Source organism: Myxocyprinus asiaticus, chromosome 2 (assembly GCF_019703515.2).
Source record: "Myxocyprinus asiaticus isolate MX2 ecotype Aquarium Trade chromosome 2, UBuf_Myxa_2, whole genome shotgun sequence".
Classification (NCBI taxonomy): domain Eukaryota; kingdom Metazoa; phylum Chordata; class Actinopteri; order Cypriniformes; family Catostomidae; genus Myxocyprinus; species Myxocyprinus asiaticus.
Window position 1 is genome coordinate 1,445,419 of NC_059345.1, and position 19,582 is coordinate 1,465,000.

General features: G+C 37.2%; 1 protein-coding gene across 2 annotated transcripts in view; it reads left to right on the forward strand.

Moving 5' to 3' along the window:
* dctn1a (dynactin 1a) overlaps positions 1–19,582 on the forward strand; it is a 50,709-nt gene that overhangs the window by 18,074 nt on the left and 13,053 nt on the right. For both annotated transcript variants that reach the window (XM_051645620.1, XM_051645629.1), the window contains 14 exons: positions 1,347–1,499; positions 1,623–1,820; positions 4,407–4,611; positions 4,972–5,050; positions 8,907–9,066; positions 9,838–9,942; positions 12,310–12,501; positions 12,703–12,819; positions 13,088–13,240; positions 14,278–14,438; positions 16,927–17,095; positions 17,906–17,974; positions 18,238–18,450; positions 18,609–18,770. In XM_051645620.1, the coding sequence (XP_051501580.1) occupies positions 1,347–1,499; positions 1,623–1,820; positions 4,407–4,611; positions 4,972–5,050; positions 8,907–9,066; positions 9,838–9,942; positions 12,310–12,501; positions 12,703–12,819; positions 13,088–13,240; positions 14,278–14,438; positions 16,927–17,095; positions 17,906–17,974; positions 18,238–18,450; positions 18,609–18,770 (2,136 nt within the window). The remainder of the gene's footprint in view (positions 1–1,346; positions 1,500–1,622; positions 1,821–4,406; positions 4,612–4,971; positions 5,051–8,906; positions 9,067–9,837; positions 9,943–12,309; positions 12,502–12,702; positions 12,820–13,087; positions 13,241–14,277; positions 14,439–16,926; positions 17,096–17,905; positions 17,975–18,237; positions 18,451–18,608; positions 18,771–19,582) is intronic.

The window sequence follows — 19,582 nt, forward strand, 5'->3', positions numbered from 1 at the left end:
AAGGATTTAAAAAGGAGCCAAACAACTATGTGATAATAAATGGCTTCATATGATCACTATCCTTAAATAAAAGACATATTTTCAAAATCAATGCCAAAATTTCACAATTTCTGCCAGGGTATGCAAACTTTTGAGCACAATTTATATAATATATATTAGTATATACACTGATCAGCCACAACATTAAAACCACTGACAGGTGAAGTGAATAAGATTTATTAGCTTGTTACAGTAGCACCTGTTAAGGGGTGTGATATATTAGGCAGCAAGTGAACAGTCAGTTCTTGAATTTCATGTGTTGGAAGTAGGAAAAATGGGCAAGCGTAAGGATCTGAGTCACTTTGACAAGGGCCAAATTGTGATGGCATCTCCAAAACAGCAGGTCTTGTGGGGTGTTCCCGGTCAGCAGTGGTGAGTACCTACTGACAGTGGTCCGAGGAGGGACAAACCACAAACCGGCGACAGGGTCATGGGCGCCCAAGGCTCATTGATGCACTTGGGAAGTGAAGGCTAGTCCGTCTGGTCTGATCCCACAGAAGAGCTACTGTAGCACAAATTGCTGAAAAACGTAATGCTGGCTATGATAGAAAGGAGTCAGGACACACAGTGCATTGCACCCTGCTGCGTATGGGGCTGAGTGAATATATATATATATATATATATATATATATATATATATATATATATATAAAATAAAAAATTATATTGCAGAATTAAAATGCATATTATTATTTTGGCTCACAATTATAGCATTAAAAAAGACAAATATTGGCCTTAGAATGCAATGTATAGTTTATTTCCGTATTATTAACATAAGCCTATTATTGGACAACAGTTCACAGCAATCCATTTTGCAACTGAATTCGTCAATCAGTCCAAGGTTGATTTATAAGGGCTTGTTTAAGGACGGGTCAGTTTAAACCTGTGTCAGACGGATGCGTCTCAGTGGCTTTGCTTCATAAACATCCAGTTTTTAGGTCACTGTGTCAATTTAAATGAAGTTGTAACTTAGAAAAACACGTCTTGAGATCCCTGAGTATTTGCGCTCCATCTGCTCTCAGTAAGTGTGGTTTGTTCTCTGTCTGTTTGAGCTGCACGTTGCCTATACAGCGAGTTTTGCTTACTGCCCCCTGGAGAAAACAGGTGGTACTACAAGCTTGTTAAGTGTTAATTAGTCGAATAGTTGTTGAGTTGATTTTGAAAATGTAACCCTACTGGGGTCAGGTAGGTACAGGTGATTTTTGTTTGGACTTGGGTGGCACTTTTGCGGTTTGTGAATCAGGATGTGGGCCGCTGTGGTGTTCTTTTGCTCAGAATAACTAATCTCTCTTGATCTCTCTTTGCAGATGGGTCGTCCCTCTGTTGGTGGTTCGGGGCTTTCAGAATCCGTGTTAGTGGAGAGCGAGTCCACCTCATCGTCCCAGACTGCACTGGGAGCACCAGTCGTGCCGCAGCCCAGCAGCACCTCCAGTGCCCCTCCACCCGCGACCCCCAGTAAGGTGAGTGACCTTTGCTCATTCAAGGGGTCACACTGTCTGTCTCCTGTACTTTTTAATACTGGTCATTTATGCTGCAAAAAGACCTTCAGATTTCATTTCACAAGATCACATGTTGTTTTGTAGGAGGAGGAGTCTCTGCGTGGTCAGGTGAAGGATCTGGAGGAGAAGTTGGAGACTCTAAGGATGAAGCGTTCTGAAGATAAATTAAAACTGAAGGAGATGGAGAAACACAAGATTCAGCTGGAGCAGCTGCAGGAGTGGAAGATCAAGATGCAAGAGCAGCAGAATGAGCTGCAGAAACAACTCAAAGAGGCCAAGAAGGTGCTGAAACCTCTTGAGATCATTCAGATAAATCAATCTATCCCTGTTTCTTCAGGGTTTGGGAGAAATTAATTAAAAGTATCTTTTCCAGTAACAAGAATTTTTTTTTCCAGTAAGTAGCATTGTAGCACCACAAAACGTGGTAGGCGGTAGGCCAAGCACACCAAATGCATGTACTATTAATTATTACTTTTGGCCAATAGGTTGCACAGTCACCAGATTTACATGGTGAGGTCAGGGTATGGTCATTATGACACAGACAATGTTTCATGAAAATACGGCAAAGCGTTGCACATATACAGCCTCCGATGCTTTTCTTTAGATGCTTTTTGACTTTCCATCAAATTTGTTGGTGTGTTATTCGAGAACTGTTTTGTCTATCGAAAAGCTTTTCATAACTTTGTCGTGAGTGCGTCTAGTTGATACACGACGTAAACCGATTTCGTGCAAATCAGACTTACGGCCTAGGAGTTCGAAAATGTAGGTTTTCAATGCAATTCCAAATGGTGGACTGGAAGTTTGGCCAACCATGGCACATTTGGTATTACTGTACTCCGCATTGCCCAAGGAATAAAAAGGGAGCAGTCACAGAACGATAGGACAAATGAATCAAAGGTTATAAGCAGTTTTACACATTTTGGTATAACATTTGACCACAAGGTGGCACTGGCCCAAAACTTTATAGTTACCCTCATGGCATAGTGCTGATGATGCATACCATGATTCGTAACAGTACGCCAATGCGTTTGTAAAATACGGCATTTTACGACAAAATTGAAAATGACACTCAAAATGGCCTACATAGGAAAATTAGATATCATTTGACTCATTATGCCCCAAGGAATCTAAAGACAACAGTCTCATGATTTTAGGCCAAACTATTCAGAAGTTATGAGCAAAATTAGACATTTTTCATATCTCCTGACCACTAGGTGGCACTGTGCCGAAACATATACCAAGTATCGTGTCAATACACAAAGTCTTTCAAAGATACAGCCTCACGTCCATTTTTGCGTGCTCGCCGTCAAATTCATTGATTTGGTATATGAGAGCGTATTGGTCTACCACCATGAACACCATAACTTTTTTGTCATGAGTGTCTCTAGATGATATGTGCAAAATTTCGTGCAAATGGAACATACGGCCATGGAGGAGTTTGAAAAAGGAGGTGTTTTGGAAAATTCAAGATGGTGGAAAATCTGGTCTGGTGGAAATTGCAACCATTGTTTCCATTCGACTCAGCTTGAGCCAAGAAATCAGAGGGATTTTTGTTTTACTCTAGGCCTTTCAGTTCAAAAGTTATGAGCATAAACATAAGTGCAATTTTGAACAGTTGGTGGCTCTAGAGGGTGTGAGTTAGAGACCCCAAATTTGTGTCAGTTACAGAGTGTCCTCTATCAGTGTGCCAAATTTCAGCATTTTCCTACTTACAGATCAATGACAGAATAATAATAATAATAATAAAAACACTTCACAGAAACAACAGGGGCTTCGCACCATCCATGCGTGGCCCCTAAAAACACTCAAATTATGTAATGGATCAAATGTGTTAAGTTTCTGATTTATTTATATAATTGGATTTTTTTATTTTTATTTAGTTGTATTTGGAGATTATTTATGTGCACATGTTTGATATTGTAATTCTAATTGAGGTCCTCATTATTTTTGACATAAATGTGCAGTACACGTAAAATATTTTTAGAAAAGTTGCCGTGTCTTGTGATGTGACATGCTAAGCTCCATCTAAAACTGTTTTGTGCGTCATTTGTTCATTATTTTAATATTAGAAATGCATGCAGCTTTTATGAACTCATATGAAGTGAGGGACGATTTATACTTTTTAAAAGTTAGTTTGTCACACTGCTGGACCATTTAAAATTAACAATGTTGGATGTATCTGATTACGAAGTAATTAGTTACTGTAATGAAATTACTTTTTAGTTAAAGTAGTGAGACATTACATCTTAGTTTACAGTTACTTTTAATTAAAGTAATTACTTTCTTGCGTTAAAGTAATATGTGTAATATCTGTTTGTCAGTGTGATACTGCAGATGTTGAGCTTTATATGACAAATTGCTTAAGTTCCTCATTTGTTAGTCGCTTTGGATAAAAGTGTTTGCTAAATGACTGAATGTAAATGTTTAAAACATTTAAAATACGTACGTCTGTTAGCGTATGTTAGCTGAAGGGTGCAACAGTGAATGTTTTGAATTTGAGTGGATTTTTCTAGGTTTATTTTGTCATTTGAAAGTAACTTTAAAAGTAAAAAAAAACACTAACGTGATTACTTTTAGATGATGTAATCAGTAAAGTAATCTGATTACATTTTAAAGAAGTATTTTGTAGTGGATAACTTATTTTGAGTAATTTACTCAAGACTTAAAATGAACTACTAAAGTGAAAATCTTTGTGACCAGATATAATCCAAGTCCCAGGACACATACGTCAACTATCCAAATACATATTTAGTTCTTCAAATAAGTGTAGTAGTATTTAATTTTATAGTATTTATATAAATAAAATAGCTTCAATATAGCAGCTTATAGTATAGATAACTACTGTAGTTTCATCTCTCTTTTTTTCAGGAGGCACGTGAAGCTCTGGAGGCGAAGGACCGCTACATGGAGGAGATGGCAGATACAGCAGACGCCATCGAGATGGCCACACTGGACAAAGAGATGGCAGAGGAGCGGGCAGAGTCAATGCAGCAGGAGGTGGAGAGTCTGAAAGAGAAGGTGGAGGAGCTGACCATGGACCTGGAGATCCTCAAACATGAGATCGAGGAAAATGGTACGAAACAAACCCGCTATATGGGCGATTCTGTTTGGGGAACTTTTCTGATTTTCTCTGATTAGAATAGCTTTAAACTTATTTTTGGGTCTCTTTAATTTCTAAAAGCAACAGTTGGAAAATCAGATTTATTTCATTCTATTTTTACATCAAAAGGATGTGAGAGTAGCAGATTATGTGTCATTCGCTAACTGCTCAGTATTTGAGAATTTTAATTCAGAAATTCAGTTTATTTATTTTTATAAGCTTATTGACTGCTAGCTAACTTGCTGTCTTCGCAAGTATAAAAAGCGAGTCATTACCATCCAGTTTATTCTTCCAGGAATCAAAAGTGCCCTTAATTGTCTCTTGTCATTTCAGGATCAGACGGAGCAGCATCCAGTTATCAAGTTAAACAGCTGGAGGAACAGAACGGCCGTCTGAAAGAAGCTCTAGTCAGGTAAAAGCCACTTGCTGTTTCATGTGTGTGTCCAGATGTCATCGTGTAATGATAATTTCATCACATATCCACCACAAATTGTCATTACTGTAATCTGTTCAGATATTTAACATTTGTTTTACTTAAAATGTTTGTAATTCTCAATTACTGTCATTGATGATATTCATTATATAAAGTAAACATTTACTGTAATACATTGTTTTAATGATCAAATTAATTGAAAGTAGCAGGAATTAAAATTGTGCAACAAATAATACACTTGTGTATAAAGTAAATACTTAAAAATATAAATAATATTCTTATTTTGAATTAAAGTAATAAGTATTGGTGGACAATGTGCTTAACCCTCCTATGGTATTGAAAAAGGGCACCTCCCTTTGGTATTCACGGTCATTTTTGACCGGAAGCGTCAGATGTGTAACCCTCTTTTTTTTTTTATATGATGATAATGATACCATTTCTTCTTTGAAGTAAGAACAGTAAAATTATTAGAGCTGTTGGAATTAACACATTAAACGCATGCAATGAATTAAAGTTTAACGCGTTAATTTTTCTACGCATTTACCGTTAATACAGCATAAACACTGGTTGGTAGGGCTGAACTTGTATGATGTGTCATTGTGTCCGCCCAGAGTCATTACACTGACATACACTTCACAACAAACACCACAACAGTGCTTCTGTGTCAGTGATGATGGAGGAAGGACCTCTTAGCGCAATTATTTCTTGTACAAAACAAGCCCAGATGGGACTTGTGATAGAAATCAAGTATTTTTAGCGCATTTTAATTACCACTGAAGCACGTCAAGTCTTAACTATCAGTCCTCTTTTCCCATTGAATTCATGGAAAATAAGTATCTATATTGTCAAATTTCAGCATTTTCAAAAATATGACTACAAAAAAATTTGATGAATCACGATTAAATTTGTCAATCGACTGACCACCCTAAAAATTATGCATTTCTATTGGGATTTTATGCTATTTTTATCTTATTTACATTACATTAATTTGCATATACAAATAAGCAAATTATTTAATTATTATTGTTTTAATTCAGAACCTACACTTCTGTAAGTTTTAAAATTAAGAAACTATGAGAATGTGACGTACACTGCCTGGCCAAAAAATAAAGTCGCCGTTTGGATTTAAATAAGCAGATAGTTAAGAGTCTATGATTGGATCATTATTGCAGTGATTAATATGTTTCAGATGGAAATAATTCTTTTAACCCTAACTGATGCAGTGTGTAGCTTCTCATTTCTTAAACAGTCATGTCGGAAGACGTATCCCGTGATCGTGGAAAAGATGTTACTGTGTTTCAGAAGGGGTAAATTATTGTCCTGCATCAAGCAAATAAAACGACTAAAAAGATTGCTGAAATCACTGGAATTGAGTTAAGAACTGTCCAACACATTATTAAAACCTGGAAGGATAGTGGTGAACCGTCAGCTTCACGGAAGAAATGTGATCGGAGATCACTTAAACACTTGAAGTCACATCATAAAACATCAACAGTGAGCTCACGGCTGTGTTTAATAGTGAAAGTAAGAGCATTTCCACACACACAATGTGACGAGAACTTACAGGATTGGGACTAAACAGCTGTGTGGCCACAAGAAAGACACTTGTTAGTGAGACTAATCGGAAGCATAAAGTAGCATAAAGATTGGACTGTGGAGCGATGGAAAAAGGTCATGTGGTCTGATGAGTCCAGATTTACCCTATTCCAAAGCGATGGGTATGTCAGGGTAAGAAGGGAAGCACATGATGCACCCGTCATGTATAGTGCTCGCTGTACAAGCCTCTGGAGGCGGTGTTATGATCTGGGGTTGCTTCAGTTGGTCAGGCTGAGGCTCAGCAACATTATGCAGTAATAAAATGTAGTCAGCTGACTACCTGAATGTACTGAATGACCCGGTTATCCCATTAATGGATGTTTTTCTTCTCTGATGGCACGGGCATATTCCAGGAAAACAATGCCAAGATTCAGCGGGCTCAGATTGTGAAAGAGTGATTCAGAGAGCATGAGGAATTATTTTCACACAGAGTCCTGACCGTAACCCCATTGAAAGTCTTTGGGATGTGCTGGAGAAGACTTTACGGAGTGGTTCGTCTCTCCCGTCATCAATACAAGATCTCGGCCAAAGATTAATGCAACTCTGGACGGAAATAAATGTTATGACGTTGTATAAGGTTGTCAAAACAATGCCACGAGGAATGCATGCCGTAATCAAAGCTAAAGGCGGTCCAACGAATATATTAGAGTATGCAACTTTGTTTTTTTGGCCAGGCAGTTTACACTGGAGGCAGATTGCTGCCATCTGGTGAACAAAATATAAATAACATGACTTGAACACCATGTCATGCCAGTAACAGCCAGTAGATGACTGTAGACACATACTTTGTAGTCTGATGACTTGTGTAACCTAATTTAATATTTCATCACAAGATATGCATTTGGATATATATTTAGACATTATCAAACTATTATCTGTCAAAGTTTCGCATATTAACATTGATTTAAAGTGTCAGTTTTTGCAGTTAATGTCATTATGTTTGCAGTCAAACCTGACCATGGTGTTACAATGACACAGAATAAACATTTTTCTACCAATAATTTATTCCAAACATAAACATTTAATAACTCAAAGTAAATGCATAATAATGTCAAGAAAATGAACATCAAGAAACTCATTCAATTAGAATATAAAACAGAAGAATCAGAGCAAACTTTTTATAGTAAAAAATTACTTTACAAACGTGTGTGTGTGTGTGTCAGATTGCTGTCATCAGCCGCATAACAACAGATGACTTGTAATTCCAACAATGACCAAAAAATGGCTGTAGAGCTCCACTTATTGATGCCCTGGTTGTGTGTGCGTGCGTGTGTGTGTGTGTCTGCGTGTTCTGCATTGTGAGTGTGTTATCGTCTCACCCCTTCATTTCTGAGTGTGTGTAACATTTTTTTTGACAAATGTAAAAAAAGACTCAAGTTAATTTGTGTATGTGTGTGTGTGTGTGTGTGTGTGTTTTGCACTGAGGATGTTTTAAAGTCTCACCCTGTAATTTCTGTCCAGTTTTTTTTCCATTGTGGCTGATTTAATGATTGTATTTGACAGATTAAAAAATAAATTGCTCTGTTTCTGGTCTTTCCCATTCATTTTCAATGGTCGGTCAATTTCGACTGCAAATACCAAAGGTGTCGCTTTTTTTTTTTACGACCTCTTAAACTTACCGAATGAAGCCCTTTTTTATTTATTTATTTATTTATTTTTGTTCAGATTGCAAATGGAGGACAAGTCACCAAGTCTTGTACTGCTCAGATAAAGGAAACCATTTTTATTAAATGGAGAAAATTTATATAGGCAAAAAATTACCGAATACCACGAGGGTTAATCGTCATGAAAATGTCACAGTGCAAAAAATCTTAATGGTTTCTTCATGCAAAATGTAATTTCATATTTCTTTCTTTTGATTTTGGGGTGAAATATGGCAAAGCAGTGTTTCCGACAGAATTCTGTTTTTGCTGTGAGCGCTCATTCATATATTCATTTTTATTAAAAACAAATAAATAAAACTTACTGTTGCAAACTTTCATGGCTCTTAAGTACACAAATCAGCTCTTGCTTCATTTCTGAAAGTAATGATGCCTTTAGTTCAGTAAGTGAGTCAAATATTGATTCAGTAATAGTTCTGACTGATTCAGTGAATCATTCAGTGTGTAAGAAATGATTCATTTCGCTGTGGATTCATTAATGGCGGAGTTTCACTGATGGAAAGCGGTAACAAGAAACACTGTGGCAAAGATTTAGTTTTTATTATGAGCACTCTGTTCTGTGTGTGTGTTGCGTTCAGGATGAGGGATTTGTCATCGTCTGAGAAGCAGGAACACGTGAAGCTTCAGAAACAGATGGAGAAGAAGAACTCTGAGCTGGAGACACTGCGAGCACAAAAAGAGAAACTACAAGAGGAGATGAAACAAGCTGAAGCCACCATAGATGAGCTCAAAGAACAGGTGTGCAAGTGCGTGCTTGTGCGTTTGTGTGTGTGTGTGTGCTTGTGCGAGTGCGCGTGTGTGCGCGAGTGCGTGTGTGTGTGCGTGTGCGTGTTTGTGCAAGTTCCCCACTATGAATCAAATCCACTCCCCATAAAGTGCATCTGGATTTTAATTCAGTTTAGACTCTTGTAGCCTCTTTCTGACCCTCTCCATCAAAGGAAAGATTTAAAAAAAAAAACTATTGGCTTTCAACACATGATCAAATCAGCACAATCCAATATCGGTCGACCTCTATTTTGTATTTATTTATATAATGGTGCATAAACCAATTTTAATATGATATATATGTGGAAAGCATGTCTTGAGTATTTTCAACTTGCATATATCCTACCATGTTTTACTGATGATCAATGTTAAGGCCATGTTGAATGTATGTGATGCATGATTTATTGATGTTGTGTTGGTTTGTTTTGGGATGGGGATACAGTATTAATTTTATTTGTTCAGGTCTTGAAAAAAGTCTGAAAGTCTTAAGTTTGATTTTAAAAATCTCTGCAGCAACCATGTCTGTGGCGCTATTAAAATTCCTCATTATTTTGAGCGGCCCATCCAGCGCTACACAACAACATCGACTTAACCAACCCACAGCTCGCAAGTAAAAGTACAGCAAAGCGCTCGCATCCGAATGAGGTCGTTTCTAATCGGTGCATCAGAAAAATTGCCCCATTTAGTTTCAGGCGTCAGAGATATTCATGAAAAAAATATTCATGAAAAAAACATGTGTTACAGGTGGATGCCGCTCTCGGGGCGGAGGAGATGGTGGAGACACTGACGGAGAGAAATCTAGACCTGGAGGAGAAAGTGCGAGAACTCAGAGAGACTGTCAGTGACCTGGTGAGAGAGACAGACACTCATATACACACAGCATATTTACTGAGTGTTTGTGAAGTTTGTCAACACTTTTATGCTCCATTCCAAAACCTAGTCATCTGCTTACCTAGGCAGCATTTTTAGGCTTCCTAGATATTCCCTACAGGAAGGCTGTTTCTAAAGGTAGGCTGCCTTCTACAGAAGCCCTGAACCGCAAGGTGAAAAAAATCTGATTTTTTTTTTCTGAATTTTTTTTCTCTCTTAAATTTTTTTCTCTTTGAATGTTTTTTTTTTCTCTCAAAATGTGTTTTCTCTAAAAAAAAAAAAAAAAAAAAAAAAAAAATATTTTTTTTTCATTATTTTTCATTGAATTTGTTTTCTCTTTTTTTTTTTTTTTTTTTTTCTTCTTGCTTGCTAACAATTAGCAAGTGGTGCCAACCTCAGCCACCAAGTGCCACTATCAGTAAGTATGAAATGTTATGCTTGCAAAATAAAATGCTCAGAGAAAAAATAAATTGATGGAAAAAAAAGTCTACACACCCCTATTAAAACGGCAGGTTTTTGTGATGTAAAAAATGTAAGATAAATCATATCAGACTTTTTGCACCTTTAATGTAAAAATGACAACCTATGCAATGCCACTGGAAAACAAAGTGGCACATTTCAGAGAGAAAAATAAATAAAATTAAATAACTGCACAAGTGTGCACACCCTTTTATAATTGGGTATGTGGCTGTGTTCAGAATCAACCAATCATCAAGCTCATGTGAAACAGTACACAACTGTCTTCAACTGAAGTGATTCTGATTAACTCCAAATAAATCTCAGCTGTTCTTGTAGGATTTTTCTGCATGTTACTACAAGAGCCATGCGCCACAAAGAGCTTTCAAAGCATCAACGGGATCTCATTGTTGAAAGGTATAGCTCAGGTGAGGGCTACAAAATGTTTTCCAAGGCATTAGATATACCATGGACACGGTGAAGACAGTCATCAACAAGTGGAGAAAGTATGGCACAACAGTGACATTATCAAGAACAGGACGTCCCTCCAAAATTGATGAGAAGACAAAGAGAAAACTGGTCAGGGAGGCTGTCAAGAGGCCGACAGCAACATTAAAGGAGCTGCAGCTCTTTCTGACAAGTACTGGTTGCTCCCTACATGTGACAACTATCTCCCGTATTCTTCATCTGTCTGGGCTATGGAGCAGGATGGCAAGACCAAGCCTTTTCTGATGAAATGAAACATCCAAGCCTGCAAAGACCTATATCCAGTCTCCCAAAACCATGTGGAAAAATGTGTTTTGGTCTGATGAGACCAAAATTGAACTTTTTGCCCAAAATTGTAAAAAGGTATGTTTGGCACAAAAACAACACGGCACATCAGCAAAAGAACATCATACCCACGGTGAGGCATGATGGTGCCAGCATCATGCTTTGGGGCTGCTTTTCTTCAGCTGGAACTGGGGCATTAGTGAAGGTGGAGGGAATCATGAATAGCTCCAAGTACCAGTCAATTTTGGCACAGAACCTTCTAGCGTCTGCTATAAAGCTGAAAATGAAGAGATCTTTCACCTTTCAGCATGACAGTGATCAAAAGCACACATCCAGTTCAACAAAAGAATGGCTTCAGCAATAAAAGATGAATGTTTTGGAATGACGCAGCCAGAGCCCAGACCTGAATCCTATAGAAAATCTGTGAGGGGACCTGAAGAGGGCCATACACAGGAGATGCCCTCACAATTTGACAGATCTGGAATGTTTTTGCAAAGAAGAGTGGGAAAATATTCCCAAGTCAAGATGTGCCAAGCTAATAGACTCTTATCCAAACAGACTGAGTGCTGTAATAAAATCAAAGGGTGCTTCAACTAAGTATTAGTTCAGGGATGTGCACACTTATGCAGTTTATTCTATTTTTTTCTGAAATGTTTCACTTTGGTTTTTAGTGGCATTGCATACGTTGTAATTTTTACATTTAAAGGTGCAAAAAGTCTGATATGATTTATCTTTGTTTAATTTTTTACATCACAAAAACCTGCTGTTTTAACAGGAGTGTGTAGACTTTTTATATCCACTCTAGACACCTAAAAAAAGTGAATTTATTTTTCACCTTGCGGTTCAGGGCGTCCATAGCCTTCTGAGATGCTAAGATGCTTCTTTTGGACTAACTGTAAGGCAGTGCCACATGTATCCTTTAAAGAGAAAATGCTAAAATCAAACTCTACTGGAATCTGCTGAGAGTCGTGAGATATTTATATGATTCATAGAGTTGCTGCCTTTCGTAGAGTGTTCATAATCCATCACTTATGATGATGCATCTTGAAACAGAGTCTTATTCTTTTTTATTTTACTGACTCGATGGCTTTAACCCTTGACCTCTGTTGCATTGTTTAGGAAGCGATAAACGAGATGAATGATGAACTGCAGGAGAACGCTCGCGAGACGGAGCTGGAACTGCGTGAGCAGCTCGACCTGTCTGGAGCTCGAGTCCGAGAGGCTCAGAAGAGAGTGGAGGCTGCGCAAGAGACCGTCGCAGATTATCAACAAACCATCAACAAGTACAGAGATCTCACCACACACCTGCAGGTCAGTGAGACTCAGATGAAACTCTGTTGAAAAGGCTTCATGTGTCGTAATGAAGTACAAACCGAAAAGATCAATTTTTGTTCTTTCGTTTCATTCATTCATTCATAATTTTTTTCTGGTTTTGTAGGTCCTGAATCTTTGAGCTTTTTTACATTTCAAAGTTTTTTTATTTTTTTATCTCTTTTCTCTTCTGCAAAACAGGAAGTGAACCATGAGCTGACCAGTCAGCAGAGCAGCACGGCCGAACAGCTGCAGCAGCCGGCGACTGAACTCTTCGACTTCAAGATTAAGTTTGCAGAGACCAAAGCTTATGCTAAAGTATGAATAGCCTACATTATACATGCACACTTTAACCTTAAAAGTTATATTATAGAATGTAAGCATTTGTGTGTGTGTGTGTGTGTTTGTTTGTTTGTTTGTTTGTTTGTTTGTTTGTTTGTTTGTGTGTGTGTGTGTGTGTGTGTGTGTGTGTGTGTGTGTGTGTGTGTTTGTATGTGTCTCTTTGTTTTTGTATGCGTGTCTGTGTGTGTGTCTGTTTGTATGGTGGTTTGTGTGTGTGTGTGTATGTGTGTGTGTGTGTGTGTAGGCCATTGAGATGGAGTTGCGTAAAATGGAGGTGAATCAAGCGAATCGTCAGGTGGCTCTGCTCACGTCGTTCATGCCTGAGTCTTTCCTGAGACACGGAGGAGATCACGACTGCATCCTGGTGCTGCTGCTCATACCCAGACTCATCTGCAAGGTGTGTGTGTGTGTGTTTGATAGTAATAGAGGGGTTTTCCTCTTACTGTATAGTCCGGGATTCCCCCGGTGCACTTGAGCACAAACGTGGACGCAAGGGACAGTAATATTTTAAACTAGAGTGTTTTACTTGATTGTATGTATGGCTTGCCCTTTCCTGCCATGTTGACTTGTTGATATGTTGCAGCAAGATTTCAAGTGTCATTTGTTTGGTTATCCAGTGTTTTCCACGTACATTTGCACTCTTCAAAAACCTTTATGAATGCCGCAAATGCGTTTACATGACCACATAAGCCGTGTTCTCTGGGAGAAACCTGTGTTCGAAAACGTTTTTTTTTTTCTTAATCCATTAAGCGGAATAAGGAAAACGAAGTTTGCGTTTACGTGATGTTTCTGAATGCCGTTTTCTCAAAAACCCTGTAAACGGGGTCATTATTGTACTAACAAACTGTCGACCGCTGTCAAACACAGCTCCTCGCATCCCCATAAAATGATGTTTCATCACACTTCTAGTAAAAACATTCAGTCAGTGATATGGACTATTAGTGCATAGCAAATATGATTGCAAAGTTCAGAAATGTCATTAAGCGACAATCGTTAACAATAATGAATTCAATGAATTTATTTCAATAATTGAAATAAAATATGAAAAATTATTACGTAAAGTAGATGCTCTGAATTGAAGTGAGCCCAAATGCAACATGATCCAATGTAGATATCTTGAGGTAATCTTCACAGAGTGACTTGACATGCTCAAGGGACTCTCCACAATTCGATTTTGACCAAATGCAACTTTATTTCCATAAAATATGTTAAGTGAAAATTGTGCACAATTACATTATGGAGAAGGATACAAATAGATTGTTTGTGGAAGCTCAGTGGAGCACTGCTGTGCAAGAACAGTCATTACTATCATGTTAATCATGGAAACATGTAGTTTACCTACTAAATTTAAAACTAGATATTTTGGCTTGAAAATGCATGACCGTTATTAGGTCATTTATGGAGTTATATATGATGATGATGTTGTTTTGTTAGGCGGAGTTGATCAGTAAACAGGCGCAGGAGAAGTTCGATCTGAACGGCGGTTCGGTGGAGCGTGCTGGACTGCGAGGCCCCGCTGGAGAGCAGCTGAGTTTTGCATCTGGTCTGGTTTATTCTCTGACTCTGCTGGAGGCCACACTGCACAAATATGAACTGTATGTACCCATCTTTACTACTGCACTGTATAGTATGTGAAACAATAACAGTAACAGAATTTATTCGAGATGCAGCGAAATCCACTGATTTGTATTTGGCTGAAGGAAAAAACATAAAATGCGGTATATGAGGGCAAGTTCAATTTGCATTTGCTTTTCATAGTTCTGCATAGACATTGGACCTATTACACATTCAGAATTGTGTTCACTGACAATGGGTTGTTTTTAGTGCTGTACACTTTAAAACAATATTTAACACATTTTGAAGCCTTGATGTTATTGTAAAGATTCACCAGCTAATTGAAGAGCATAGTATCATTACTTTAAATATGTTATAATGGGAACAATTTACAATAGGTTAAATTTGTTAACATTAGATTAAACATTTAAGCTCAGATGGGCCCGCATGGAAAAAAAAAACTGAACAAGTGCTTTAAAATTTGCAGACAAACCAGAAGTCGTACATTTTGATAATTTATTAATAATTTTGTACTGCACATTTATTGTAATCAGTAAAAACATCAAACTGATCAAATATTCATGTGTCATATGTTGCTGGAAAGCTCTCAAAGAGTAGAATACAACCAGCCAAATTTGTTTTACTCACAGACAAAAATATAGCGAGTAATAGCTAAGTATATGTCTTTGACAATTATGTTGGTGTTGCTTATATGCCACGTTTTTGCTTATAACGAAAAATAAATGGAATATAAAATATCACCTAGCATTACTTAGAGGAGGTGATTATCTTTCAAACGAGTCCACACACAAGATAATCAGATGTATAGATCATTAGATAATCCACATGAAGCACAATGTTACATATGGCCACCAGGAGATGGCGCCAAATACATGACACAGACTCAATGATGACTCAAATGACACAGAATGAAACTCATTCTGTGAAATCTCATTACTAAAATCATGTCTACATGCTATGCAAACCTTTAGTCATTGTTGTGTTTGCATGTGTAATTAGTTCTTATGTATAATTATTATGTTTTATTTGTTTGGAGATGTTTTTGGACACAATGATAAATTATTTTTGTAATGTTATAACTTTTGATTGCTTTGTCGTATCAACACAACACACACACACAAATTCAGATACAGTTGACATGATTGGGAATTAAACAAAAGCAATTTTTCGGAGCCACCTTATTTACATCTAGAGATATATATATTGTCAAATCTGAAAAATACATATACATTTTTGGCTCTTTTTTTTTTTTTTTTTTTTTTTTCAGCAGTTTCTTAGGCTGAGATTCTCAGAATGTATCATAACCTATATCATAAAAAAAACCCTGAAAGTTTTCTTTACGATGATACCAAACGCTTCACCCTCCTTTTTTTTTAGATGTTTTATTTTGTGTATGCCACTTTCAACATTTAGTATTACATTTTTAAAATGAAAGGTTGCATATGTTAACATTTGTTAATGCTCTATGAATGAACAAGAACTTACATGAACAATTGTGTTTTTCTAAATGAACATTAACCATGATTAATAAACGCTGTAGAAGATATATTGTTGATGATACCTACTGCATGTACTAATGTTAATAAAAGTGTTACCATTAGGGTAAACTGCTCAACAAAATAATTCTCCAAAAATGGTAATCAGATTTTACAATATTTTACTTTTAAGTTACTTTCTAAAACACTTTTCACAAATGCATTCAAAATAATGTCTATATTTCCTCTTTTTTTATTGTCGCACTCCATTCAGCTGTCACAGAAGTGCAAACAGACGTACATATGAGTTCATTTTTTAAATGTATTATACATAAATAATATTTTAGAAATGTGAAACCCAAGTAATTTAATTGCCTTAATAGAAAGTCAGTAAGAAAGAATTGTAAATGTTGTGTTACACTACCTTTTGACTAAAAAAGTCTTTAGATTACAGTAACTAATGTGCTTAATTATCATGTAAATAATGAAAAAGAAAAAAGGCTTCATCTTCTTTTTGTAAAATATAACTTCTGTTTATTTCATTTATTTCTTTATATTTTTTTGTGGTGCATGGGCATCTTACTGAACATTTACTGAACGTTTCTATACACTGAATATATGAGTACAACCTCCTGGTCTCTCAGTGACTCAACCCGCCGGTGTCTCTATGATAATGAGGAATGTAAGACTACCACAAATGAAAACACACACAACCACAGTGTCACTGAGTGTAAACTGACTTTACATGATGCTTTGAGTGCTTTCTCTTTTGTGTGTGTGTATTGCCCAAGCATGTCACTCTCTCATATGATGCATTTCACTTCAAAAGCTCTGCTGACATTGTTTAAAGTATTCTTTTTTAAAAGTGTTCACCCCAAAATGAAAATGAAGTCATCATTTACTGATATCATGCAGTTTTAAACCCACATGACTTTGTCTCACGAGGAACACAAAAGAGAAATTCTAAAGATTATCCTGAGACATGGACTTGTTATTTTTGGATTAACTCTCTCTCTCTCTCTCTCTCTCTCAGAGCTCTGAGTCAGTGCAGTGTTGAGGTGTATAAGCGGATGGGGACTCTGTATTCAGAGATGAGTGTTCATGAGCGTTCTCTGGACTTCTTCATTGATCTGCTTCATAAAGATCAGCTGGATGAGACGGTTCAAGTGGAGCCGCTCACTAAAGCCATTAAATACTACCAGGTACAAACTCATTTATTATCAGGTATTTAGTTTTGTTCTTTTAATACTGAGCCAATCATATTTTCTGTGCCAAGACATATATTATATCATATTCTATTCTATTATACTATATTATATATTTAGTGCTGTTTTAATCCAATTAAATGCATATATAAAAATTAGCAATCAAATAACAATAATTCAATATATATTGATTAAATAATTATAAATAGTTATTTTTAAATAATTATAACTAATATATTTGTATTATAGTAACATCCCTTAAACAGAAATTAAGTATGGGTGAGGAGGTATGATTAGAGTTATTTTTCAGATAATTAATCTCTCTAAATTAACAGGTTAAATTGACAGCTCTAATTATATTATAGTATATCAAATTATAAAAAGGATATATATATATATATATATATATATATATTTTTAATTTTTTATATTATATAAGGACTACTATGTCCTCAGGACATGAATTTATAAATATCAGATCAGGGCAAGTTGTCACATTTAAATTGGGGCAAGTTGTCACAGGATGAAAATGTTATAAATTAAGTTTTATGTTACCATTTTTACACTTGCTGTTTCTTGAATTGATTTGTTTTATAATTGTTTTTCTGTTGGCTGTTTAACAGCAGGTTCCATTGTGACAATTTACCCCATATAATGTGACAACATGCCCCGCTTTTGTTCAATGAACTGTTTAATGAAAAATGAACTTTTTCCTGAATTATGATAAATGTTCAGTAACTTTGCATTACTTGATGAACTGTGTCCGTGTTAGTTCAATGCTGAATGTTTTTATCTGTTCTCTATCAGCAACTGTACAGCGTGCATCTGTCTGAACAACCTGAAGACTGTTCCATACAACTCGCTGACCACATCAAGGTCTATAAACACAAACATGCATACTGGATACACCAACACACTCTTATTCATTATCAGCCTATTTACTACTTAATAAGAGCTCTTAAAATGAACATGTAACTTATAATAATTAGACAAATGCTTTTTAAAGGTTTGTAGATCTTGATGCAGTTTTTGGATAGCCTGTTACAGTGCAGGTCAACTTCCCAAAGAAATGTTTCAGTATTGTTATCTACACAGAGACAGGTAAGACAGTCTGACGTGTTGTTCTCTGTGATGTGTAGTTTACTCAGAGTGCTCTGGACTGCATGGGGTCAGAGGTCGGCCGTCTGCGAGCATTCTTGCAGGCGGGGCAGGAAGGAGCGGAGCTTTCTGTGCTGCTGAAGGACCTGGACACTTCTTGCGGTGACGTGCGTCAATTCTGCAAGAAAATTCGCAGGCGGATGCCTGGAACGGACGCGCCTGGAATACCTGCCGCAGTCGCCTTCCCACCTGAGGTGCGAGTCGACCTCCTTACAGAAAGTTTTCTAAACAATTTTGCTTCATTAAAACGTTCCGATACAGGACAGTGTTTGAGTTTGGCCTATATTGAGATATTGACTGTTACGCATCGACCATTGGTGTCTTTTTAATGTGATGATGTGTGGTTGTGTAGGTGAGTGAGACGCTGTTGGACTGCAGGAAGCAGTTGACTCGTGTGGTGGCAGTGCTGCAGGAAGTTGCGGCTGCTGGTGCTCAGCTGATCGCACCGCTGGCAGAGCAAGAGGGACTGGCGGCTCTGAAAGTGGAAGACATCATGTTTAAAACAGTGGAGCAGGTACACAACACGTGACGCAACATACACACCACATATACACAACAGCACGCAACACAACATACAAAGAACGATACTACACACAACAACAGTGAACACAACAAACACAACATGTAACACAGCATTCACACAATACTACACACAATATGCACAGAGCAACTCATAACAAAACACACAAAACATGTACGTATCATACAACACGTAACGCAACAAACACAAAACATACACACAACGTGTACACAGAAAAACATGTAACACATCTTAAACACCACATGCACTCAACACGTAACACAGCATACACACAACACGCACACATCATGGAATACAACATACAATACTACACACAACAGCACTTAACACAACATACACACGACACGCACACATCACGGAATACAACATACAATACTACACACAACAGCACGTAACTCAGCATACACACAACACACACACATCACGGAATACAACATACAATACTACACACAACAGCACGTAACTCAGCATACACACAACACACACACATCACGGAATAGAACATACAATACTACACACAACATACACACAACAGCACGTAACTCAGCATACACACAACACGCACACATCACGGAATACAACATACAGTACTACACACAACAGCACATAACACAACATACACAACACGCACACATCACGGAATACAGCATACACACTACAGCACGTAACACAACATACAACACGCACACATCACAGAATACAACATACAGCATACACACAACAGCACGTAACAACATACAACACGCACACATCACGGAATACAACATACAATACTACACACAACA